The sequence below is a fragment of the Malania oleifera genome, chromosome 11 (genome assembly GCF_029873635.1).
Source record: "Malania oleifera isolate guangnan ecotype guangnan chromosome 11, ASM2987363v1, whole genome shotgun sequence".
Lineage (NCBI taxonomy): Eukaryota > Viridiplantae > Streptophyta > Magnoliopsida > Santalales > Ximeniaceae > Malania > Malania oleifera.
The window spans coordinates 12,495,187-12,521,515 of NC_080427.1; the positions used below are offsets into that span (position 1 = coordinate 12,495,187).

The 26,329-nt window shown below is 36.1% G+C and overlaps 1 protein-coding gene across 3 annotated transcripts in view; it reads right to left on the reverse strand.

The window, feature by feature from the left end:
• The window catches only part of LOC131168380 (protein SHOOT GRAVITROPISM 6), a 128,190-nt gene that overhangs the window by 28,246 nt on the left and 73,615 nt on the right, over nucleotides 1–26,329 (reverse strand). For all 3 annotated transcript variants that reach the window (XR_009140284.1, XM_058127752.1, XM_058127753.1), the window contains 12 exons: nucleotides 26,219–26,319; nucleotides 17,523–17,761; nucleotides 17,332–17,441; nucleotides 17,082–17,210; nucleotides 16,871–16,945; nucleotides 16,643–16,776; nucleotides 16,433–16,505; nucleotides 14,793–14,924; nucleotides 12,846–13,027; nucleotides 12,639–12,761; nucleotides 12,472–12,532; nucleotides 12,258–12,353 (listed from right to left, as the gene is read on the reverse strand). Coding sequence is in view for 2 of the 3 variants with exons in the window: in XM_058127752.1 (XP_057983735.1) it covers nucleotides 12,258–12,353; nucleotides 12,472–12,532; nucleotides 12,639–12,761; nucleotides 12,846–13,027; nucleotides 14,793–14,924; nucleotides 16,433–16,505; nucleotides 16,643–16,776; nucleotides 16,871–16,945; nucleotides 17,082–17,210; nucleotides 17,332–17,441; nucleotides 17,523–17,761; nucleotides 26,219–26,319 (1,455 nt within the window). In the remaining variant the exon portion in view is untranslated. The remainder of the gene's footprint in view (nucleotides 1–12,257; nucleotides 12,354–12,471; nucleotides 12,533–12,638; nucleotides 12,762–12,845; nucleotides 13,028–14,792; nucleotides 14,925–16,432; nucleotides 16,506–16,642; nucleotides 16,777–16,870; nucleotides 16,946–17,081; nucleotides 17,211–17,331; nucleotides 17,442–17,522; nucleotides 17,762–26,218; nucleotides 26,320–26,329) is intronic.

The window sequence follows — 26,329 nt, forward strand, 5'->3', positions numbered from 1 at the left end:
GTTTGAGTCTTGGAGGCTAGTCAATTATTTTTACACAGCTCTCACTTCTGAATGCAAGCAGTTTGTTCAAACCATGTGCAACGGGGAATTCTTTAACAAGGAACTAGATCAAGCACTCTCATTTTTTGATTACCTAGCTGAAAGTGCCCAACAATGGAATACACAATTTGATCAGGCACCATTGGCAATACAACCTCTCAGAACAATTGGTGGTGGAGGTAAATATGAAATCAAAGAGGAAACAGATCTCCTTCCTCGTATTGCTGCTTTGACTAGGAGGGTAGAGGTTATGGAATTAGAGAAGGTGAAAGCTACGAAAGCAGTGGAGGTGTGTTCTTTATGCGCCGATTCTAGCCTTAAGACTCAAGATTGTCTGATTATGCCAGTATTACAGGAGAGTGGGTCTGAGCAGATGCAATCAGCGACTTGGGTTAATAGAGCACCAAATTAGCCTTTCTCTAACACTTATAATCCAGGATGGAGGAGTCATTCAAATTTTTAAGGGAGAAATGATCAGTCTGGTCAACCTTCTTCGCATTTTCAACAACCTCCTCAATCCTATGCACTACCTTCTTTGCCGACATATCATCAGACTGCTCCTCAGCATCAGTATCAGCCACATCAGATTTCTCAGAACTATTCTTTAGCTGCTCAAAATTTTCAAGCTCTAGCACCCGCTCCATCGAAGAAGTCTCTTGATGATAGCATGGCACATATGGCTAATACACTTCAGCAATTCATGGCAAGCCAAAATATGATCAACATTCAAGACTTCTCATGCCATCAGCGAGATAAGCACCAATTTGACTAGGCTGAACACAACATTGAGTGCATTAGAGAAAGGTGAATCCCCATCTCAAGCCCAGCTAAATACTCAAGTGCAGGTTGCATCCATGGAACCTTCATCCTCTATTGGAGTAAATGTCAAGGATTGCAATGTCGTAGCAAATCTCCACAGTGGCAAGGTGACTAATACACCGGATAGGGAGGTTGATCAGAATGGTAAGAGTTCAAATTTCAAGGAACCAAGTAAAAATTTTAATGTTGATGTTTCAAAAAACCGAAGATAATTGTTCCGACACCTTTTCCTCAAAGACTGGTTCTTAAAGAAGTGAATATCCTGGAAAACATACTGAATAAAGATCCTTTCTTGTTAAAACAAGAAAGTCAATCTGCACATGTTTTTTCTGATACTTTGGAGAGCATTGATTTATTTGAAAATGATTTTTGTGCAAGTAACAAAGCAAATTCATTGTGGCGACTCAAATTTGGAGACCCTCCAATGCAATTTATAGCCCTGCACCCACCAAACGAAATTCCTCCTGAGCCTCCTCCAGACATACTGTGATGTTTTTCTTTCCTTTATTTTCATTTTATTTTATTTTGTTTTATTTTTAGTTTATTTGCAGGTACATTTTCCTTTAGCTTCAGTTTTTTCTTTTCCCTTACTTCTCTACCCAGGTACTCTTCTACTTCCCTCATTATCATTCTTTTGCTTCTCTTTTCAATCATTGAGGACAATGCTATATTTTTGTTGGGGGGAGAGAATATGTATGTGCAATTGTGTGCTGCTATGTGATAGAATTTTAATGTGACATTTCTATGCGATGCTTGCATGTGTTAGACAGTTTGGCAGTTTGGTCCACCTTGGGAAAGTGCTGGTATTCAGCTCAAAGCATGCTAAATTCCTTATTTGTGAACGTTACATGCTAATTTTTTTTCTTTTGAGGACATGGAACATATGGGACGTAGTGAAAATCAAAGTTTGAATCAAAAGGAAAATTTATCCATTTCACTTAGTTTCAACCAAGGGAAGGATGTTAAAAGTATTGCTAAACACAAACAACACATGTTAGAATACTTAGAAAGACTACCCTAGATCGTTTTTGGTTGATGTACACTTCAGTTGTTTGGAACTCTAATGAACCATATCCTAATGGCTTAGAAAAATGAAAAAGTCCAAAGCAAATGAAAATAAGAAACAAGCCAAGGATCAATTGATCCCTGGCTTGCGTCTCTTTTTTTTTTCCCCCCCTTTTTGCAATTGATCCCTGGCTTGTTTGGAACCTTAATGAACCATATCCTAATGGCTTAGAAAAATGAAAAAGTCTAAAGCAAATGAAAATAAAAAACAAGCCAAGGATCAATTGCAAAAAGGGGGGGGAAAACGTTAGTTGGGGGGTGTGCCTACGCGTCAAAGTAGCGTAATTAGGTGTTTAAAAGCATTAATTAAGGATTACAATTTTACTTAAATGCCTAATTATGTCCAATATTTCAATATTGAACTCAATTTATAATATTTGAATTTTTATTCTATTTTTATTTGTAAATTTACGAGTAATAGTGTTTAATTTTTGCAAGGTATTTTAGGGAATTAAAGAAGAAATAAAGATGCACATGCAAAAAGTGGAGTGGGTCATGCAAAATTATGCAAATGGAGGCTTTAAGTGCAAAACAAAGCTAATTTGGCGATTATGGACAGTTTCAACATCGCTTCGTAATCTAGGCATAACTTTCTCATCCGAACTCCGATTGAGATGATTCAAGATGCTATGGAACGCTAAGAAAAGGCTCTAGTACTTTCATGTTTTGAGTTTTGAGAGCTACTCGATGCATCAAGGTCGAAATCGGGCTTGAAGTTGCTGCACCTGCTACACCAACTGTGCATGTGGAGAAGCATTTGCATGGGTCATGCATACGTGGGTCATGCACACAAGCTGGAAATTAGAGGAGCAGCACGTGAAAAGAGAAAGAAGCCACATGCCATGCATACGTGGGCCGTGCACCACAAAATAAAAAGGGGCTTTCTGTGTGAAACAAAAACTGGGCCGTGTGCTGCTTTAGAAAAACGAAGCTGGGTCCATGAAATTGAAAACGGCTGTAGGGTCCATGATATATGGAGCTGGCCGTAGGGTTTAAAAAAAAAAGAAGAGGGTTTTGGATTTGGAGGCTAGGGCAGCAGGTTAGTTGGGGCAGCCTAAGGCTGCTGTGAGCAGACAAGAAAGCTGCTGGGCAGCAAGAAAAAAAAGAGGGTTTTGGGGCGCCATGCTGAAAGAGAGGGGGGGGGGGGGGTGGGGAAGAAAAGTGGAAGAAAAGAGAGGATAGAAAGGCAGTGTGTGCGGTGTGTGCTGGGTGCGCAGGAACCAAGAAGGGCAGGCTCACTCTCAGCCATTTTCTTCCACTCTCTCTCTCTCTCTCTCCACCTTTTCCGTTGTTTATTTATCTTCTTTATTGTATTGTTATTTTAATGTTTTGCTTTTCAATTCGTAGAATTTAGATTTAAGTTCTTGTGTTTTATTTCCTGCAATTTCCATTTCAATGTTGGATTATGTTAACTTGTTGGGACTTATTATTGGATTGAGTTATTTTTATTTAAGCCAAAGTTGAGTTTAGCTTATTTTTTTGAAGATATTGCTGGATTCAGTTTTTTTGTTTAAGTTTTTATTGTGCTGAGTTTATTTTTGGTCTACTTTATTGTTCTTTCAATATCTTGTTTAAGTTATTATTGTACTGAGTTTACTTTGTTGATTGAAGGATTTTTATTAGATTAATGAAGCCCTCATTTTTGTTCATTGTTTGAATATTTAAAGCTTTGGTTATTCTTGTCATTTACTTTATGCATGTATGTTCGTAGTTTATGTTTTGCACTGTTTTAATTTCGCAACAAATTCTCAAAAACCCAAGAATATGAATATGAACTGTGTTTAGTAAATGTTTTTTTTTAATTTTTCTCCTTGTTGCCTTAACGCGAGTTTGAAATTAATCGACATTCCTTGAGGAGACGATATGGCCTTTTGGGCTAATTATTACACGACAGAACTCCTAAACTTGGGATAGCCTTTGCGCTACTCATTTTAGAGTGAGTCAATACTCTGCAGATTGGGCTAGCTCTATTGATGATCGAAGATCTATTACTGGATATTGTACATTTGTGGGAGGTAATTTGGTTACCTAGCATAGCAAGAAACAAACTCTTCTCACAAGATGTGCTGAAACAGAATATTGAGCAGTGAGGCTCATGCTGCGAGTGAGCTTATGTGGCTGAAGTTTCTTATGTTAGATATAGGATTTTTAGTAATGAAGCCAATGGATATGTTTTGTGATAATCAAGCTGTCATTCTCAATAGCAATCTAGTATTTCATAAGAGGACAAAGTCATTGAATTTTTTGTGAATCTGTGGATCAGTTGGTCAACGTTTTTACAAAGCCTTTATTTTGGTTTGCCTTGTCTAATTGTCGTAACAAGCTGGGGTTGCATGATACTTATACACCTCCAGCTTAAGGGGGAATGTTAGAAGAGTATGTTATTTCAGCAATTCAGTTGCGAATGGGGGCATTTTTGTCGTTAAGACTTTTTATTATTATTAATATATAGAAGAGAAAACCTGGAGCTATACGTAAGGCTATAGGAAAACTGCCGCCTCTTCTTCTTTCACTTTCTTCTTCTTTTTCCTTTCTCTTCTTCTCTATCTCTAGCTTTACAACTCTCAATTTCTGTTCATGTTGTTTCTCTCTATCAGAAGCACACTCGTTTGGGGCATCTATCCCTTCAAAAACTACATAAAGGTTCTCCCATGTTCATGTTTGTTTATAATTTTGAGTGCTCTCAATTGGGAAAGCATACTAGGGCATCTTTTCTATCGAGAATTGAACCTCATTGCAAATCGTTATTTTCTCTTATTCATTCAGATATTTGAGGTCCATGTAGGGCTAAAAATTTGACTAGTCATCTATATTTTATGTCGTCATGGTTTTTTGTGTATGACCTGGATCTATTTATTAAAAATCAGTCTATATTTTAAATGTATATACTCAATTCTACGATGAAATAGAAACACAATTTGGCATTGATATCAAATTTTTCAGTCTTATAATGCACTTGAATTTATTCAAAATGAGCTTCGGTCTTTTTGCTTGCCCAAAGGAATTGTTCATCAAACACGATGTATACATGCCCCACAGCATAATGAAGTAGCTAAATGAAACAAAAAGATAGACATTTCCTTGACATAACAGTCTCTATTCCTTCATATGCATGTCCCAAAAACTTTTCGACCGATGCTCTTCTTTTCTGCACAATAGGATGCCCTCCAATTTCTAAGGGGACAAATTCCTTTCTTCATCGTGGGCCACAAGAAACATCCATGCTCTTTGTGAGCCTCATGTCTATGGTTATACATATTTTGTTCACCTTCGTGATACTAGTCAACAAAAGTTCTCTCCTCACGTTGTTAAATTGTCTTCGTTGGGTACTTGAGAACTTAGAAAGGTTATAGATATTATTAACTTATGATCGCCACACTCACAATAAATATGTTAGTGCCAATGTCACATGTTCTGAAAGGATATCTTATTTCTCTAATGTTGGATCTTCCTTAGATGGATTTATTTTGAGTCCGTCAACAATTTATTATCCGCCCCCCTTGTGTTTATCCTCCTATTTTGCCATTATATCTCTGAAGAAATATTTTGGCCCTTTTCAAATGCATCATTTACTGACATGAAGAAACAATTTAGGGTTTATAAACAATGAAAAGCAAGCACAAACATAAATACCACCACGCAGTCGACCTCTTTTTTCCATCACTAGTTCAACTTCTTGTTCTTGAGATCCATCCTAATGTGACTTGGATTTTCCCATTGCTAACCGGAAAGGTACTCAAACATGGACTACCTTAGCTTCTTATCCTCTTGCTCATTATATTTTAGCCTTTCACCTTGCCACTCATATGTGCTCTTTTGCCTAGTCTATTCCCTCCATTTCTAGCCCTTCCTCACATGTTGAAGCACGAAATAGATAAAGAAATGGATGCCTTGACAACTCGAGGAACATAGGATGTGGTGGGTCTTCCTAATGGTAAGGAGTTGCTTAGGTGTCATTGAACCTGTGGCTGCACCATTTAATATCTTCATGACAGCTCTATTGAAGGTCTTAAGGATCGACTAGTTGCCGGCAGTACACCAAACATATGGTACTGATTATTTTGAGTCGTTTTCTCCTATTTTTCGATTAAATTATATTTGTGTATTGTCTTGTTGCCCGTTAGTTTTTACTAGGCCCTTGCACAAAATGAATGTGAAGAATGTCTTGCAAGAAAAGGTATACATGAGCACCATCTGGATATATTGCTCAAGGAGAGAATGGTAAAGTATGTCACAAGGCCATTTATGGTCTTAAATAGTCTCCTCAAGCCTTGTTTAACAAATTTAGTTAAGTGGTATCTGCATTTGGCTTTATCCAGTGCCACCTAATTAGGCGGTCTTTGTCTGCAAAAAGGAGATGAATGTGATACTTCTACTAGTTTATGTTAATAATATGATCATCACTAGTTGTGCCTGTAACAAGATTGCAGAAATTATGTAGTGTCTTGAAGAAAAAGTTCAAATCAAAGACTCGGGTACTTTGCGTTACTTTCTTTGTATTGAGATTGTACCGCGTAAGAAAGGGTTCAATCTATCAATGAAAATAATTAAATTACGGCTTTACCTAAAAGCTTAAGTTATTAGGTTATGAGCTAGCAATGTATCTCAAGCCTTAACACTCCCCCAAACGTGCAACTCAATGGCGCGTGGAGAGATAAGCACACATAAATAACACCCACTACAAAGAATACAAGAATTTTTTAAACACCACATAATAAACACGGGCATCAAGACTATAACATAGGACCTCCTAGACACCATATTTTACTACTTAATCCAAAAGCTTAAGCTATTAGGCAATGGGACAACAATGCATATCGACCTTTAACAAAAGTATACCCTGGACTTTCTAAGTTAGACTCGTCTGTTGGGTGCTAAACCATGCTTATATGGATCTCAAAATGAACTTGTCTATGGATGTTAGATCGGCCTTTGGACACAAATGCCAATATAGCTAGTTCATTTTCAAGTTGATCTACTTCACTATCACCAAATAGAAGCTCTCAAAAAGAATGTTTTATGGCCACAGGACGATAGGAAGAAGCTTAACCTAGTTATTTTCTAAACCATATACTCCCCCTCCTCCTTCAACCCATTCCAAGCATGGTATATATTTGTTGAACAAAATAATGTGTACCATTGACCAAATGAGAAATCTAAAAAGAAAAATGAAGGCCTTTTTCATGCTTCACTAACATGCTTGTACCTCACATATCTTTTGCAATGGGGGTGGTGAATCATTTTATGGAAAATTCAAAAGAGCCATGCTCAAATACTATTCTGTAGCATTTTTTGGTATCTCGAAGGATCTCCTTGTAGAGGTTTGCTAGGTAAATGGAACAAAAACTGTGAGATCAAAGGATAATCTAATGCACATTGGGAGTGATCGTGTTGATGATTGAAGGCGTACTATTTAATGGTGTACATTTGTGGAACGTAATCTTGTTACCTAGCATAGCAAGAAACAAACTACTATAGCAAGATTAATACCAAAGCATAATACCAATCTATGAATCATACTATGATTAAGCTTGTGTAGTTGAAATCTCTTATGTCAGATATGAGATTCTTGGTAATGAAGCCATTAGATATGCTTTGTGATAATCAAGTTGCCATTTATATTGATAGCAATCCAATGATTCAAGAGCGGGCAAAGCACAATGAAGTTGACTGTCATTTAATGAAGGATGCAATGCTAGAGAAGTTTGTGAGGACTCCCTTTCTAAAATATGTGGATCAATCGGGCAATGTTTTCACAAAGCCTTTATTTAAGCCCGCCCTATAATGGTTGTAACAAGATTGTGTTAGGTGATAATTATACACCTCCAGCTTGAGGGAGTGTGTCAAAAGAGAATAGGTTATTTTAGCAATTAGGTTCAGTGAATAGGGGTATTTTTGTTCTTAAGTTTTTTTTTTTTTATTATTAATATATAAAAGGGCAGACCCAAACAAAGCTATACATATGCTCTAGGAAAACTACCACTGCTTCTTTCTCTTCTTTTCTTCTTCATTTCTTCTCTTTTTCTCTCTTCCATCCATAGCCTTCGTTGAATCATTTCCTTGAATCATATTAGAATAGGATTACTAGGTTAAGGGAATATTTTTACACTATTTAACTTATCCAAAATCCCTAACTCGGAAATATAAGATTACAATGTTTTGGCATAACATGCAAATTCTAATGTTATTTCGGTAAATTCAACTGGAATACCTTTAACATGCGATTATATTTCAACAAACTCAATTGATCAGATGTGTTGGTTAGATAGACCTTTTGATGAGGAGGAAGTTTGGGGGGTTCAGGGGGTTGGGATGGAGAGGGATAAGGCTCCAGGTCCAGATGGATTTAACATTGCTTTCTTCCAAGATTGTTGGGAAGTAGTAAATCCTTTTCCAACAAATCACTAGATGGAGGGCATTTTCCTCTAATAGCTTAAAAGCTATTAATTCCTTTCTCACTATCTCATTCTATATTATTTTAAGTTTTATCCCTACCCACTTTTAGTACCAAAAACAATAACTAACTCACTCCTCCTCATAGGTGTGCAGCTTGGCCTATGTCTTAAATGCCCAAACCATCTAAGCCACCCCTCCCTGTCTTAGAGTGGTGCTATACCTAGATTATTACGATTAAGTTAATTCCTTAATTTATCATTTTAATGTTATACTGCTCATCCACCCTAACATTTGTATTTCAGCTACTTTTACTTTTTGTGCATTTTGTTTCTTAGTTGCCCAACATTTTGATCCATAAAGCATGGCTAGCCTTATAGCTATCTTATAGAACTTTCCTTCTAATTTTAAGAGTATTCTACAAACACATAACACGCTTGACGTACTCTTCTATTTTACCAATCCTACTTTAACTTTATGTAGTACAATCCTCTTCAATTTCTCCTTCCGAAGGCATAAGAAATCCAAGATATCCAAGTTTACTAGTTCTATTAAGTTCTTGATCATCAAGTTTAATCTTATCTCCAATACTCCTTACATTACTGAAATTACTTTTCATATATTCTACCTTCCTTCAACTTATCCTAAAACCTTTAAACTTTAAAGTGGATCTCCATAGTTCTAATTTAGATTCCACTCCACTCCTACTTTCATCAATCAAAACAGTATCATCTACAAATAAAATACACTAGGGGATTTTCTTTTAGATACTCCTAGTGAGTTCATCAATCACTAAAGCAAAAAAATATGGACTCGAAATGAAACCTTGATGTACACATGTTATGATTGGAAATTCTTTAAATTCCCGTTTATAGTCCTATTGCTAGTCGTTACTCTAAGATACATGTCCTTGATGACCTCAGTATATCTATTACAAACTCCTTTCTTTTCTAAAACCTACCAAAGACTTGATGTACACCTATGGTGAATGGAAATTCTCTAAACTCCCCTCTTACTATCCTATCACTAATTATTACTCTAAGATACATATCCTTAAGGACCTCAGTATATCTACTGCAAACTCCCTTATTTTCTAAACCTACCAAAGACCTTTGTTAGGTACTCTATCATAGATTTTCTCTACCTCAATAAAAACCATATGCAAATCCTTCTTCTTTTCCCTAAACTTTTCCATTAATCTTCTTAAAAGATGTATAGCTTCTATTGTCGAACTTCTAGGCATAAAAGCAAGTTGATTCTCTGAAACCCTCATTTCTAGCCTTATTCTTTGTTCAATTACCTTTTCCCACAATTTCATTGTAGGACCCAATCTTAATTCCACGATAATTATTACAATTTTGAATATCGCCGTTGTTTTTGTATAAGGTATTAACATGCTTTTCCTCCAATCTCCAGCATTTTCTTGGTTTTTATAATAGTGTGAAATAGATTAGTTAACCAAATACTTTCATTACCCCCAAAACATTTCAAAACTTCAATTGGCATGTTATCTAGTCTTATGCATTTCCCACCTTTCATCTTTTCTAAAGTCATTTTAACTTTAGTGACACTAGTTTTACAAATAAATCTCCTATTTTCAGTCTTTTCCTCATTTCTCACTTCCAATTTCTAGCTTTTAGTTTGATTTTCATTAAACAACTTATTAAAGTATCTCCACCACCTCTCTTTTATGTCTTCTTCTTTAATTAAGATATTATCATTCTCATCCTTTATACATTTTAAATTATCTAAATCTTTGTATTTTTCTTTTTCTAACTCTAGCAAGTTTATGAATGTCTCTTTCTCCTTCTTTCGTATCTAGCCTAGTATATAAGTATCATAAGAACAATGTTTAGCTTATCTAATGGCCTTTTTTGTATTTTTCCTTGCCTCTTTATATTTTTCAAGGTTTTCTATACTTTTACAATTTTACCATGTTTTATACCATCTTCTTTTGTCTTTAGCCTTTTTGGACATCTTGGTCCCACCACTAACTTTCTTTACTATCTCAATATCTTCCTCTGTATTCACCTAAAATCTCTTCTACTATGTTTTTTACAGAGCTAATCATTCAATTCCACAAAGTGTTTGCATCTACATCTACCTTATCCACTATTGTCCAATTGCTTTCTTTGATCAATTTATCTTTGAATTTTACTACATTTTCTCCATTCAAGCTCCACCACCTAGTCCTCTTGCATTGATTTAGTGTGCCTTCTCTTCCTTTTCTAATATATATATATATGTATATATCAAATATTAGGGCTCTATGTTATGTAGTCAAACTTTCACCTAGGATAACATTACAATCCTTACTTGATAGGCAGTCCCCCTTCCTAGTTAAGAAGAAATCTATTTGCTTTTATTTTGCCCACTCTTGAAAGATATTAAGTGTTCTTCAATTTTTATACAGTGGGTATTCAATATAACCAAATCGTAAGACATGGCAAAATCTAAAAATCATATCACTATCCCCATTTTTATCTCCATATCTATGGCTTCCACGTATCCTCTCATAACCTATATTGTCCTTTCTAATGTGTCCATTCAAATGAGCTCCTATGAATGTCTTTTCAAATCCTAGTATTCCCTATATAATACTATCTAAATCTTCCCAAAATTGTCTTTTAAGGTTTTCTGACAAGCCTATATGGGAAGCATATGCACTAATGAGATTTACCATCTCTAGGCCTAGAGCTAACTTGAATTTTATGATCCTTGCCCTATTATTTTAACATCAGCTACATTATCTTTCAAGTCTTTGTGTACAATGATACCCACCCCGTTTTTCTATTCCTCTTTTCCACTATACCAAGGTTTAAATCCTGATTTTTTAGTTTCTCTAATTTTCTCCCCTACCCATTTCATCTCCTGAAGATAGATTATGTTAATTTTCCTTCTAATCATTGTATTCACATTCCATTGTCTCCATGCCTTTGCCCATAAGTAACCCTATATTCCAAGTTGCTAATCTAATCCTAGACTCTTGTGCTAACTTCCTAATCCTCTTCCTCCACTATCTCCATGCTTTTTCTCGTAATTATTGCCATATCATACTTATAATAATAATTATTATTAGTGAACAAGAAAGGGCAATTTAGTCAAAGTGCAATGACTGAAGGGATACTTTTGTCCCAAAAAGTTGGATTCCCATGGGAATCCTAGATTACCGAGGAAAGAGGTTCAAATTCCATACACATTTAAGTGGAATCTTGTATTCTCCTAGAATCCAAGATGCCTACCATGTAGGATTCTTGCAAATTCCCAAATATGAGCCATCTAAAACTCCAAACATGATATTCACGAAAATCCACAAGATAATTCAAGCAAACTGCCTCCCCTCTCCCCCGGCGCACAAGCACCAAACAAAGGTGATTACTAGTTGTGTTTCACACTTCGGAATCACAAGGGAACACAAGCCAGCATTTCTTATTAACAGAGCTTTATGCCACATATGAACTTAATCCCACATGGGGCACCATCATAGAATAACCAAATGGATGATTTTTTGAACAAGATCAATTCATTATTTCCAAAATGGGTCCAAGTGGGCATTGCAACTCACCTCTTTCATATCACTGCTGCCTTATCATCTGCCCTTCCAAACGGGGCCCAATTGGATTAAAAAATTAATACATAAAACCATCAAGTGCATGAGGGTATTGGGGATTCACTTCTTCGATTGAATCGAAGTTTGGGAGACTAGTTACCTAACTTCATAAATACAACCATACAGGACTGTAGATTATGTCTTGAGAGGGCAATCAACTATATATATATAACACTTTTGTCTTGTGGTTCAATTGGTATGATGTTGTATCTCATGTCTAAGGTTAAAGCAAAGATGCCCCACTCTCAAGTTGTGTGTGTGTGTGTGTGTGTGTGTGAGAGAGAGAGAGAGAGAGAGATCATAAATAACTTCCTAGGCAGATTTAAGTTACCTCTTTCGGTCTCTTTATTGAAATGCAGCCAGCTAAATCTCCAATAAGATCAATCCACTTGTCATTTTCCTTTCGCTCTCCATCTCTTGCCAAAATCTGAACATAAAATTAGGATGGAGTTCTTCATTTAATATTACAACCATTTAAATTTGAAAATCTCCACCATTTAAGGTAATTGGTACTGGTGGTGCATGACACTTATTCATTTCATTACCTTTCCCATTTCAAGATCCCCAACACATTCACAGAATGCCTGAAAGGCAGTTAAAAGAGCCCTGTGGCAAAGGAAGAATGCAACAATTTTCAAAGAAAAATTCAACAATGAATTTAAACAGAATATATAAATATAAGTTTTTAAATGAATGCGTGGTGGCAAGTTACCATAATGGTTCCTGCTGACCAGAACTAGCTAGTCCATGACAACTTCCGAATTGAAGTAAAAGTTCAGTAAGAACAGAACCATAACATTGTTCTACAGCTTTCCTCCCAATTTTACCCCCACCTCTACAATAAAAAAGAAGCTTAGAAAAATTGCAAAACACTGTATCATGAAGTAGAGATATGTCAAATGCAGTTGAACACAGCAACCTGAAAAAGGCAGTAAGAGAAAGAATAGCGGCTTGCAAGATTTCATCTTTGCTGTAGCTATCACTGAAATGATTAGAACAGTCTCCTTTCTCGGGATCACCTTTAAGGATATGTGTCTGGTTAAGGACAGATATGACATACTCCAAGAATGAAAGGCATAGTACAGTATGCTGGGAAAATGCCTGTAAAAATAATAAATAATAAATACATAACCAGAGAAATTTTCAAGGGTCATACAATTATGAAGATTTTGAAAACTAGAATCCGACATAAAGTGCATCCAGTGTGCACAAGAGCTACTAGTTTCCCTTAGTCATTATACACATTTAAAGTGAACAAAATAGGAGGAAACATTGTGCTCAGCAAATTTCACAAATCATAAGACATATGCCATTTACTCAGAAAGAGTTACTACATACATCTCTTCACCCTTCCGACACTGGAATTTCCTTAATGTTCTAAAAAAAAAAATTTGATCTTTCTTGAGCTTTAAATACCTCATTCCCTTTAGCTAAACATAAAGTATGTTGTGAAAAAAGTGACGTCATCAATATTTAGACATAAAATGTTGATCTCACCCTTACTTTACTTATTGACAGTAATTGACCATCACTGTCTTTCGTTCATTGTGGGGCCAACTAGAACAGTCGAAAAAAGGTTAGCTTTCCAGAAAGAGACCATTGGTTGTGCAAGGACGGAGAAAATGGTACTCAGCTTCCCAAAACTAAAAATGGTTCCAAAGAAAATAGATGTACCAATTACACAGATTAAATAAGGAGACGTGTTACACTAACACATTGCCTACATACATACATACATACATGCACACATACATACACACATACATACATATAAAGTGTCAGGGAATAGATAAAAAATGTAATTTGGGGAGGGGGAAAGAGGGAGCTCCAAAAACACATCTATCACTTAGTCCTAAAAAATCGGTAGGGGATAGGGCCACAGTGGAAAAAAAAATACAGAGTAAGCAAATGATCTGTATAAGCATCAATAATACCGTACCAACAATAAAACAGATGAACATAAACAGATTCAAACAGAAAAGATCATACGTTTTCTTATTTAAACTTCAGTTTTGTATTGAGTTGTCAAACCCAATATCTCTCTCTCCAACTCTACAGGCTTTTTTTGTACAATTTGTTCTAAAAAGTTCTGTATTTTGGTATTTAAATGTATGTGTCCCTATTTGTATGTGTAACAGAGAGAAAGAAGCTGATGGAGTTGGGAACCAACGGTAAAAGAGTAGACACAATGAAGTGGTGCTGGACAAAATACTGGCCACTGTTATGATAGTAGTGTCTTTGTCACAAATAATGAAAGATGGGAAATATACATAATAGAAACAAAATTATGCACAAAACTACAAACCCAAACTAACATAATATTACATGTAATTTACATATAGTATTATGTATAACTTACATAGAACGCTTTCTAGTTTTGTACATAGTTTGTACAAAAATATTTTAAAAAGATAAGTCAATGCATTAAATTACATATGCCTTGTTCATATCTCATATCTCTTCTAACTATTTCAGGATTTAAGAACAATAGATGAAGAAGATGGCATCAATGAATCAGAAAAATGCGAAAGAAATAAAATTCTATCAATACTTTTATCAATGTCCATGAAAATGATCATGAATAAGAAGGCTGGACTACATCTCTCTTACAAAAGGGAAGTTTGAATGAAAGGTTGATGGCCTAAGAGAAATATTAGAAATCTTACAATGACAACAATAATCCCAAGTAATGAAACAGAACCTTGCGACAAAATCCAAGTACTATTTCAGTACATTAAAAGAAGAACACACCTTATAGAGTGCAATGACAAAACTCAATCACGGCTTCAATACAAGGAAAAAAATGAATAAAAACTAATAATGAAATGTATAATTATTTCATATCAGAAAACAAGATAACACTCACATAGAATGCATCCTGCAATGGCCAGCCTCCACGCAATCTAGAAATATCTTTTGTGAATATATCCCTTCCTGCTGCAACCAATACTTCATTGAACACAACTTTTGAACTAGTGTTCTCAGCAAGGGAAGATATCTTATGACAGATAAGGAAATGTTTAACAGAGATACAGAACCAAAAAAAAAAAAAAAATGTGACAACTTTTAACAAGCTAATAATCAACAGATGAACAATTACAACTTGATAATGGATTAATGTATTGACGTCTTTATTATATGGGAATTAACACTTGGAATTCTAAGCTCATGGGGAACAGCTGAACTGGTTAGTTTGTTTAGTCAGATTCCCAGAAATCTCAAATCCCAAATGCAATCAACTTCACAGAAAGCACAGCTGAGGGAGAGAGCTCCCAATTCTCGCAGTTCATGAATGTGTGGAAGATAATTTCATATATTTGTTCTACTTTGGTTAATAGTGGTTGCCGTCATCAAAAAGTTCAACCATACTGTCTCCCAAGCTACAAGACATTTTTTTCATCTTCTAACATTATGCTCCAACTTAAATGTGTTTTCTTTTGGCTAGAGAACTTCAAATAATGGCTTGAAATAAGACAATTTTGGTAGTATGGAATTATTTATGCTAATATTCAAGTGCATCTAAATAATATAATAGAATGATCACTTACACATGGCAAGTCACTCAGGGTCCATACAGGAAGCCTCATTGACAATGTAAGTACCCCAGTGTCAAACTCCAACCAATGCATGACATTTCTTGGACACGTAACATAATGCTGGGGACCTATGCCTAACAGTGAGCTAACAATGGGAAGTCCTGAAATGGAGATTGCCGACAAGAGTTCAGTCCATCAGGGAACTTCCCACATGCCACCATTGTACCCTCCATTCCAACATCTCGGGATGGTTCAGAGGTCATGCATTAGCAGCAGGAATTAAGGTCTCACTCAGCCAGGGTGCAGCATAGGATCACCAGGCCAGACCCATCCTGGACAACTTAGGTATGGAAATCCAAGTTGATTAGAAATGTGATTAGTTTTACAGACACTAGGACAGGAAATGTCCCAATCTAGTGATACTTACTGCAGTGAAAACAACTAACTAGTGATGCTGTACCTGTCTACCTTTTACCTACTGCTCAAGATTCAATGTACTTTGCAATTGACAATGTGAGATTTAGTTGAATGGACACTTGCACAGAAAGCCTCCGAGTCAGGCGATGCTTGCAGCACTGCAGCTGATTGACTAGTAGTGCAGTGCCCGACTACAAACAGCTTAAGATTTTATGTACTTGCAGCATGAGGACTGCAACTATCCGATGACATGAGCTCCTATAGCAAACTCAAGGAACCATTTTCCTTTAGAAAGGGGAAGCTTTTCTTTTTTAGCCCTTGACTTGCAGAAAGTACCCTTGTCCTACTGCCTTACTAGGTGAGAGGGGCTTAATTCCCCATCCAATCAACTCCTTTCCATGGCATTTTAAACATAATAACTTATTCCTAGCTAAACTAACCCATCACTAACAATAAACTCAACTCAAGGAATTATAACTCCCAAGAGTCTAAAAATTCAAAATCCAATATTCTCAACTCTCACCAAGCAAACAGACAAATGGAAAAAAGATACAGCACCAAGGGTTTCTTGACGTAAATGCTTCTCTGTTACATGACCTGCAGCAGAAAGCAGAGATTGGGCCGTCCTGTAGGAATATACATGGTCAATCCAGCAAAGAATCAAATTTTATTTATTTTTCATAAAAAAATTGTAATTTAAGAAATAATTAACCATTAAAAAATCTGTAACTCATGAACAATTTTGTTACTAATCAAAAGGGACCTAGAAATGTCAGCTTCAGTCAGCTCAGTCCTCCTCTTTGTTATGAATTCAATAACTGCCTGAACAGCACCTTCTGCAGATTGCTTGATCTTATCACAAATAGCTGCTGAGCAACTATGCAGGGTGGCAACAAGCTGAAAAAATATACAGAATTACATGAAGCTGCTATAGTATAGATTCAACTCTTCAACCATGTGAAACAAAATGAAGTACAACAGAAACACTTACCTCATCCTTTGTCAATAATATACAAACGGAAGAAACAATCCTATTAAAAACCTCTGATGGATCAATCGACGCATCCTGAAGATATGAATTGTAAAGAAGGAAAACAAAAAATTAAAAAAAAAAATCGTCATATTTTCAAGTCAACTACCTCAAATACCATTTGAAAAAATAAACACAGCAAATGAACAAAGCGTTTTTTAAATGAACTTACACTTTTCAAAATGGCTATGACATCCTCAAGGGAGGACAAAGCACTATAGGACAATTCTATATCTATACCATAAGTTGAACCAACAGGCCTTGCAATTGAAAGGGATATGCTGAAGAACAGATCCAGAATCTACAACAGAAATATAATGAATGGACAAATTAACACATGATATTTATAAAATGGCAAGAAGTACTGCACAAAAGCCCCCAACACAAGTAGGGCTATAACAATTTACAGACCATTTACTGACCTGGGCTGAAACTTTTCTAACTTCAGCATTAGCATCTGCACAACGTGGTAGATATATTATGACCCTCTCTCCCAAACATAAGGCGTCACGACTTGGCAACAGAATTGCAGCTGAATCAAATAAAAGCAACTGTATAAGGTCTCTGAAAAGACCAGGAACATAAAAAAGTTTCTCTCAGGAAAAACTGTTACAGGGTAAGTTGGAAAAATTTCCATGCAGAGCACGATCGATTTGCTTGCTATGTGTGCAACTTCCATGGCAACCAAGTGTACAATATCCTGCAGCACAAAGTGTTCGAAACTTGACAAGCATCTCATAGACAGCAAGACAACCTCTTTTCCTCTGATACTCCACAGTTGAGGTAACATATTGATCAATTTGTCTCAAAATATGCAACAGCTGCTCTGTTCGGCTTCTTCCATCCTCTCCACTAAAAAAAATTTTTAAACACAGATAAACAGATGATGAAAACAATGTACCCTTGGAAGAATATAAATAGAAATTCATAAAAAAATGCACGTGCATAGTGCATACAGAGACTAAGAATGGCGTATAAAAGAGACATGCAAAATAGAGGATGCTAAAAAAATCCTCATCATGTAACTCCTGTTTCATTTTTTCCGCTTTTCAATGTTATCATTTTACCCGCTGAAATCTAGGCATCACAATGTAAGGAAAATTTCCACTATATACAAGAACGGACCCAGACCTCATAGCTTGAGTTTTCAAGCCAAGTTGGCACTTGTCCTCGGTATCGACCAAAGGTTCTGTTGACTTTTTGAGTCCTATCTCGGTTTGATTATGACAAATACAAAGTATCTTACCTGTGCACTAAGCTTCTTAAACAAGTTCATTCTTAGCATGCACTAATGGTAGGAACTCAAGGAAGCCATAGCCTCATATGACTCTTGAAGAAGCAAAAGGAATCAAGACCACATTTTCTTGTTGTAATTGCATTCAATTTTATTTGGGTTTGTAATATAATATGGTCTATAATAATGCATCGGCATGCATGATAGGACTTAATGCTCAAAAGTCATAGATTGACCTTAGGATCCTATTCACTTCATAAGACAAGTCCCTTAGGCCAAAATTGCAAAAATAAGGATAATTTTTATAAGGTCAAAAGAAGAAAGAAAATTTTCAAGAGACCTCAATTGACCAAATCATTGGCGTTGTAAATGCCTTGGTAGACCGACTAGCCAGAAAGTCAATTTGTTCGCTTTGCTCGGTCGACCGAACCAAATTGAATGCACTGTCCACAGTCGACTGAACTGTGACAATGACCATTCCCACCTTCCTCGGCCGCCCGAACGTTTAGTTCAAAATAACCCCGAGCGCCCAAATTGTGAGGTTCGACAAACCAAACTACTCACCAGGCGACCGAACCTCGAACGTTTGGAAAATCGTCTTCGCTTCAACCAACCGGACTCACCCTCAGGCACCCAAACCCAAAAGCTCACCTTTTCTCTCTGTCTCTGTTCGGGCGACAATCCCTAAGGACCGGGCGACCGAAACTCTCAGGTTGCCATAATTTAACCGCGGTAATTGGGGTTAAAATCTCATTAAACATTTTCCAAAATTCCTCCTATGTCCCCAACGGTAATGTTTTTGGGAATTCTATATATACCTTTCATTTGCTTAGCAAAGTGATTAAGCAAATTTTCTCTCAAATTTATTATACTCCCTTTGCTATATACTCAAACTTTTCAAGCATAATTTCATACACTCTCTTACATACTTATTTGCACATATCATTTAGAAATAGAGAGTTCCCTTTTATTGTTCTCCTAACTTGCAAATCAATTGCAAGGTGTAGGGAGATTTGATTGTGTTATTGTGCATCATTTCAAATCATTTTCTTGGCATTACTCTCACATATTCACACATATTTGAAAAATATTTTTGAGAGTCTTGCTTCATTGTTTATTCCCATTATATTTCGTATATAAATATTTGATTGGGAATAACTCATTTTAGCTTCCTAGTCTTGGCATTCAAATTGCAAGACGTGAGAGCTTGCATACTTCATTTGAAAAATCTTTTGCAAGCATAAACCCTAAGTATCTGCTATGATTATATTTGATAAAATATTTTTGTTATACTTGATCAGGGTTTTAAAGTAAACTTGAATATTCCTTTGCTGAATATATTGTCTTGAATTAAATTTTCAAGATCTCACTTGAGCATTAATTCTCTATCATACTTGAGTGCATTGATTATACTGTATTGAATTGTGGTACACATCTTCTTGTATTAGAAGCATATTTTGTTGTACAAAATAATTTATTTGATTATCTATTGTATTCCCGACGTGTGGTCGGAAGAGGGAGACTAGTCTTGTGAATAGTCCCGGACTTGCTCAAACCTAGTTAGGAGAGCACCGGACTGGTTCAGACCCGGTTAAGAGAACTAGGTGCACCATCCTGGTAAGGTGTTATAAACAGTGTCGCTCCACCTGCAAGTGAGCAACTAGTAGAATCCTCTTACTTGTGAGCTTGAGGCGGGGACATAGGCAGTATTAGCTGAACCTATGTCTGCTTTTAATTTCCTGCACATTATATTCCTGCACATGTATGTTATTTTCAATATATTGTGAATGTTGCGCAACAGGTTCTACCACTGCTATATGGTAAAACTGGAAAATCTTATAACAGCGATAGATCCCCATTTATTTATATCAATTTATAACACATCATGTACATCATAATGACCATCATAACCTTACTCATTCTTATTAACATATGGCAATAATACTAAATAACTGACACTACATAGCTTTGTGCACCGGTAGAGTTGTCCCCCTGTGTCCTACAGGCCACGGGTTCAAGGCATGGAAACAGCCTCTTTCAAAGAATGTAAAGTAAGGCTGCATATTATATATCAATGGACGTCTGCCCCTTCCCTGGACCCTACATATGCAGGAGCTTTGTGCATTAGACCACCCTTAATTGACACTACATAGCTAGTAAAGATCCCCCTCAAGCTGAAGCATAGATATCACATGCTCCTAGTATGTTCAAATGGATTTAACCCAAGTACCATGTACCCCTCAAAGCTTTAGTTAGAAAATCAATAAGTCACCATTCAGATTTCATGAGTGGAAGCCATGATCCTCCACACAAGTCTATCCCAAACAAAATGACAATCAACTTCAATGTGTTTTGTCCTTTCATGGAAGATTGGATTAGAGGCGATATGAAGAGCAGCTAGATTATTCCACATCAACATCATAGGCTGAGAATGTGGAAAAGCAAGTTCTGCTAACATGTTCATCAGCCGAACTAGTTCAAATCTAGTGTGACTAAGGGAAGCTTAGGCTCGCGCAACGGTAGGTTGTCGCCATGTGACCTGGAGGTCATGGGTTCAAGGCGTGGAAACATCCTCTTGCAAAAATGTAAGGTAAGGCTGCATACTATAGACCCATTGTGGTCCGCGCCTTCCCCGGACCCCGCATAAGCGGGACCTTTGTGCACCGGGCTGCTCTTATTTACTCTTACCACCAACAAACACAGTGCACCCAGTTTTGGAGAGTGATGCAGCCCAATCTGCACATATATATCCTTGAACACGAGTGTGAGCCCGACTTTCATACAAAAGACCCCTCCAATGTGTACCTTTGAGGTATCTTAAGCTATGAATGACAGCATCCCGGTGACTTTTTCAGCAAGAATCAAGAAATTGGATCACGACAATTCCTACGAAATCTATATCTGGTGTGAGGTGGTTTAACTTCCCAATTAATGTCCTGACATCATCCAGGTTAAGCCAACAAATCCCCCACATCTAGCAATAACAGTAAGAAATCTATGCTAATTATTAGAAGAGAAGATGCTATTTTAGTAACTAAGTGGTGTAAGTGAAGCTGTTTTTGTCATTGCATGTATCTTCATTATTAACATATGAGACGACAGACCTGGAGCTGTACATAAGGCTCAAGGAAACAGCCACTACAGTTTTCTCTACGTCTTTACTTCTCTTCTCCATCTCTGACTTTGCAACATGGTATTAAAGCAATGATCTCCTCTAAATCTGATTTATCTGAGTGGATTTTTGGACACTTGTTCTTCTCTTTTTTCCCCCTTATCTTTCCCTGTTCCATTCTTAAATCCAATTGTATGGTTGGTCTGAGAATCGTTTACGCACACTCTTTCTCTAGATTAGGTTGTGCAGCATCCTTGGTTGGATGCTATGTGTCTTTGACGTGGTTGCTGATTTGAAGTCAGTCATATACTGTTTTCTGTTATACTGCCGCTGGTGTTCAAATTTCCAACTGCTGGTTGCAGAATGCTGATACTGTTTTCATGCCGCATATGGTTGTGATTAATTGCTTGCAATCTTATATCAGTTCCTGGTTGGTTTCAATCAGTATTTTAAATGGCATAGTCGTAAGGCAAGGCATTTTGTCCACGGCAAGGCAAGGTGAGGCGAGGCATAAGCCTTGAAGGATAAGCCTTTTGCGACTTTATTTTCCAATCAATAAACAAATTAAATAAAATAATATATAGTAGAAAAATAAGAAGAAATTCAGAAATTAAACAAAATTTTTAAATCACAGCAGCTCAAACTTGAAGTTCAATACTTCCCTTTCTTCCTTCATAATTAAAAAATTGGGAAACAAAAGTGGGGGACAATGGCTCTTCGTCTGTCCTGGAGAAACTCACTTGACTTCAGTCATAGGGAGAAGGCAGAACTATGTTCAGAAGGAGAGTTTGTCAAGACTCCAAAGTTGAGAGATTCGTGATATCAGAGAGAGAGAGAGAGAGAGAGAGAGAGAATGGCCTAGTCATCTTGTCGGAGGAGATCGCTGAAGAACATCAACAGAGGCTCTTTGTTTAAGGTATGGAAAGTCCTTGTTGAAAGGAAGGAGGCACCTCAATAACAGAAGCTTGACCAAAACAGCATCTATGCCCTAACCTATTACTTTTTAATTTCACTAACCTTTTTTATATTAATATATAAGTTCATGGCTGGAGTCTCAAAAGGCATACGCCTTGTCCTTAGAAGCATGAATGACATGTTTGTTCAACCAAGGCATACTACCAATTCCAAAAAGCGTTAGCATTTTAGTATTTTCACTTTTTACGTTACAACTTAGTGTGTTTTAGCCTCAAAACGCCTCAAGACGCCTTTCAAAACACTAGTGTCAATTGGTGTTCAATGACTCTATTTCCTGTTTTTGCCTACATTCACTTCTGGTCGCTGCCAGCCACCACTGCATGTAGCTGCCAGGCTGTTTATTCACTGCCTGCAGTGCTTTGTTGTCTTCAGCCTTGTTCATGTAGTCAAGTGATCTCTCCAAATTGTAGCTTCATTTCTGTGCTCATAGCTGCCTCTTGAAAATCTGGATCTTTGAGGTGGTGTGCTGTTCTATGCTCACATGTGCTGCATAATTCTGCATTGTTACTGCATTGTGCATTCTTAATACAGGTGGGTGCTGATTGTAGTGTGTTTAAAAGGGTGCCTCTAATGGCCTCAAGACAAAGAGCTCCAGCTGATACTACTAACGTACATATCACAGCCATCAAATTGGTTGAATCCTCCAACTATTGTGGTCTCAGGCAGTGGGTGTGCATATCAATGCAAAAGGGAAGTCCAAGCATTGGCTGCATTCTCCTCCATCTATAGACTTCAAGGATTATGAACATTGGATGAAAGAGTACGAAATATCACTCCTGTGGTTGCCAAGTAGCATGGAGCCATGTATTGCAATGAATGTGATGCTTCATAGAACAACCAAGACCATACGGGATGGTCTTCATGAAAGCTTCTAAAAAGATAAAAATCAAACCCATTGACCTATATGAGAAGTTTCTGAAATATGACCAAGAAGGGAGTCAGTGAGTATCATAGCACTCTGAAGGGTATGCAGGAAGAACTCAATATCTATCAACCAGTTAGTTAAAATGTTGAAATGATTAAGAGGCAACAGGCAACATTCAAGTTAAGGCTGAGTCCAGAGCTTCAACCCATTAGAGGAATTAGCCTACTTTATTTTGGGATATACCTTTAATTTAGAATTTATAATGTCATATATTTCCATTTTTCAATCAAATAGATATTTTAGGTTCAAACCTTAACCTATTTCAATTAAAATGTTTAAATATGAACTTATATAATTTTTCTTGAATTTATTTCTTTAGAATCTCTGTCTCACTTCTAAAACATAATAATATTTGCCTATAAAATGATTTAAAGCATAACAAGAGTCCTTAGTACATGATGTTTGCAGATGATATTGTCTTGATTGATGAAAGCAGAAGCGGTGTGGAATCTAAGTTAGATTTTGAAAAACCATTTTAGAGACTAAAGGTTTTAGGATAAGTAAGAAAAAGACAGAATATATGAAATGTAGTTTTGGTAACATAAGGAAGAATATTGGAGAGAAGATTAAACTTGGTCATCAAGAAATTAAAAGCAATAGTAGATCTCAATATCTTGGATCTATTATACAGGTGGAAGGGAAAATTGAAGTGGGTGTAATAAATAGGAGTTAAAGTAGGTTAGGTAAAATGGAGCAGTGCGTCAGATGTGTTGTATGATCGTAGACAAACAAAACAACAAGAAGAAGCCTTTGTCCCACAAGGTGGGGTTAGCTACATGAATCCCTTTCCTCCAATTCACCCAATCGAAAGTGTTTTCCTCTATGAGATTAAGAGCTATTAAATCCTTCCACAGTACCTCATTCCAAGTTATTTTTAGGCCTACCGCTACCCCTTTTCATGCCAAAGCAATAACTCACTCACTCTTCCTCACAAGTGCTCTACTAGGCCTGTGTTTTAAATTCCCAAACCATCTAAGCCGCCCCCCGTATCTTGTCCTCGATCAGTGTTATGCCTAAATTATTGCATATTTGCTCATTTTTTACTTTATCTTTTAATATTATACCACTCATCCACCTTAGCATTCACATTTCAGCAACTTTATGATCGTAGAATACCCTCAAAATTAAAAGTAAAGCTCCTTAAGACAGCTATAAGGCCAGTTATACTTTATGGATCAAAATGTTGGACAACTAAGAAACAAAATGAACAAAAGTTGCCGAAATATGAATGTTAAGATCGATGAGTGGTATAACATTTTTCTTTTATTTTTGATAGCAAAGGAAATTCATTAGATAGAATAAGAATGCACAATCAAGAGAAGAGGTATCTCCTCACTAAAGCATAGGAAATCCCAGGCAAAACAAAATAAGAAAACCAAAAAGTGTAAAAAACAACCCAAGGAATTCAGCACAGCCTAAGAAGTGAACAGAGAATGCCAATCCCGCTGATATCTAAGAAGCATATCCCCTTTAAATTACCATTACCCATGCACCACAGAGAAGCCAAAAAATGAATCTTCTCCCACACCAACCAATATGTGCAATAAACTAGGCATACCAACGGTCAAAGACCAAATAAGGGAGGGGCGGCTTAGATGGCTTGGACATTTGTTAGTGCACGTGTGAGAAGGAGTGAGTTAATTATTATTTCTGGTATAAAAAGGGGTAGTGGTACACCTAAAACAACCTAGAATGTGATAGTGAGGAAGGATTTAATAGCTCTTAAGTTAGAGGAGGAAAATGCTCCCGATCCGGTGAATTCACGAAAAAAAAATTTATGTAACCGACACCACCTCATGGGACTTAAGGCTGCTTCTTGTTGTTGTTGTTGTTGTTGTTGTTGTTTTTGTTGTATTATTCATACTTTTATATATGATGTCTATACAAAATAGATCGATACATGCAATTTTATCTAATTTTGATTGAATTAATTTTCTTTTTGGAATGTTTTATCTTACTTTAAAAAATGAGGATATTTTTTCCATAAAAGGATTTTTCCTACTTGTATTTTGATTAGATTTACATGTGGATATGTATAGATACGGTGTTAGTTTTTTTTTTTTTAATCAAATAATTTTTTTTTTCATTTATGAATAAACGACGACTTCTAGACATTCTAAGTGTAACTTTATTTAGTTTTGGTTGAATTACTTTATAATGTAGAAATATACTTCTTTTTGAAACATTTGATTTTACTTTCAAAAGATAAGGATATTTTTGTGCATACAAAAATGATTTACACAATTTACATTTCCATACAAGGTGTAAGAGCTTATTTCGTTTAGAAATGTTTAGTCCCAAAAGATTAGGATATTTTGTCACATATTGATTTACACTTTTCATTACTCTTCTATTAGGATTTTTTGTCTTACTTTCAGAAAATAAGGACATATTTCTCACCAAAATGATATACAATATCCACAAACTTATATATAAAATAATACTGATTTCCACAAAATGATTTACTCTATTCTTACACTTATACATAATATTGATTTGATTTCCAAGGAAATTTCACTCTATAGTTAAAATTCCAACAAGTTTCAGTAAAATTTTGAGATTTTGATAAATTTCAAATGACATGTTGAAATTTGTTGCAATTTTGATGGAAATATTTTTAGATAGAAAAAGACAATTTTGATTTCAAGGTTTCAGAAAGCAGAAATTTCGATGGTAATTTTAACAACTTTGTGAAAATGTAAGATTATGGATATATCTACCACTATCATAATCAATGGTTATCACAATTAGGCCCTAAGTTATATTTTACTCCATAAACTAATTCTCTCTATTACCTTTTAACGTTTGTTTGACTACTACCTGCTAGTAGTGGTAGTAGAGATAGTAAGGTTAAGAATTTTAGAAATAATATATATATATATATATATATATATATATATATATATATAATGCTGATGTCACAGATTCAACCACCTTTCCAATGCGACCAACCCGATAGCTTCACTTGGTTGCTCACAGGTCCTGATTTTAAACCCACGATTTCAAGCAATTAAGTAATTCAAAAGAGCTTGCACAAAATGACTTGACAACATGAAGTAATACCTTGTGTGAAGAATTGCACATAAAAGAGTGATGAGGTTGTCCATAAGAGGATTGACAGCATCTAATGGATCATTTGGTAAAGCAAAAAATCCTAAAGTTGCCTGTTGCAAT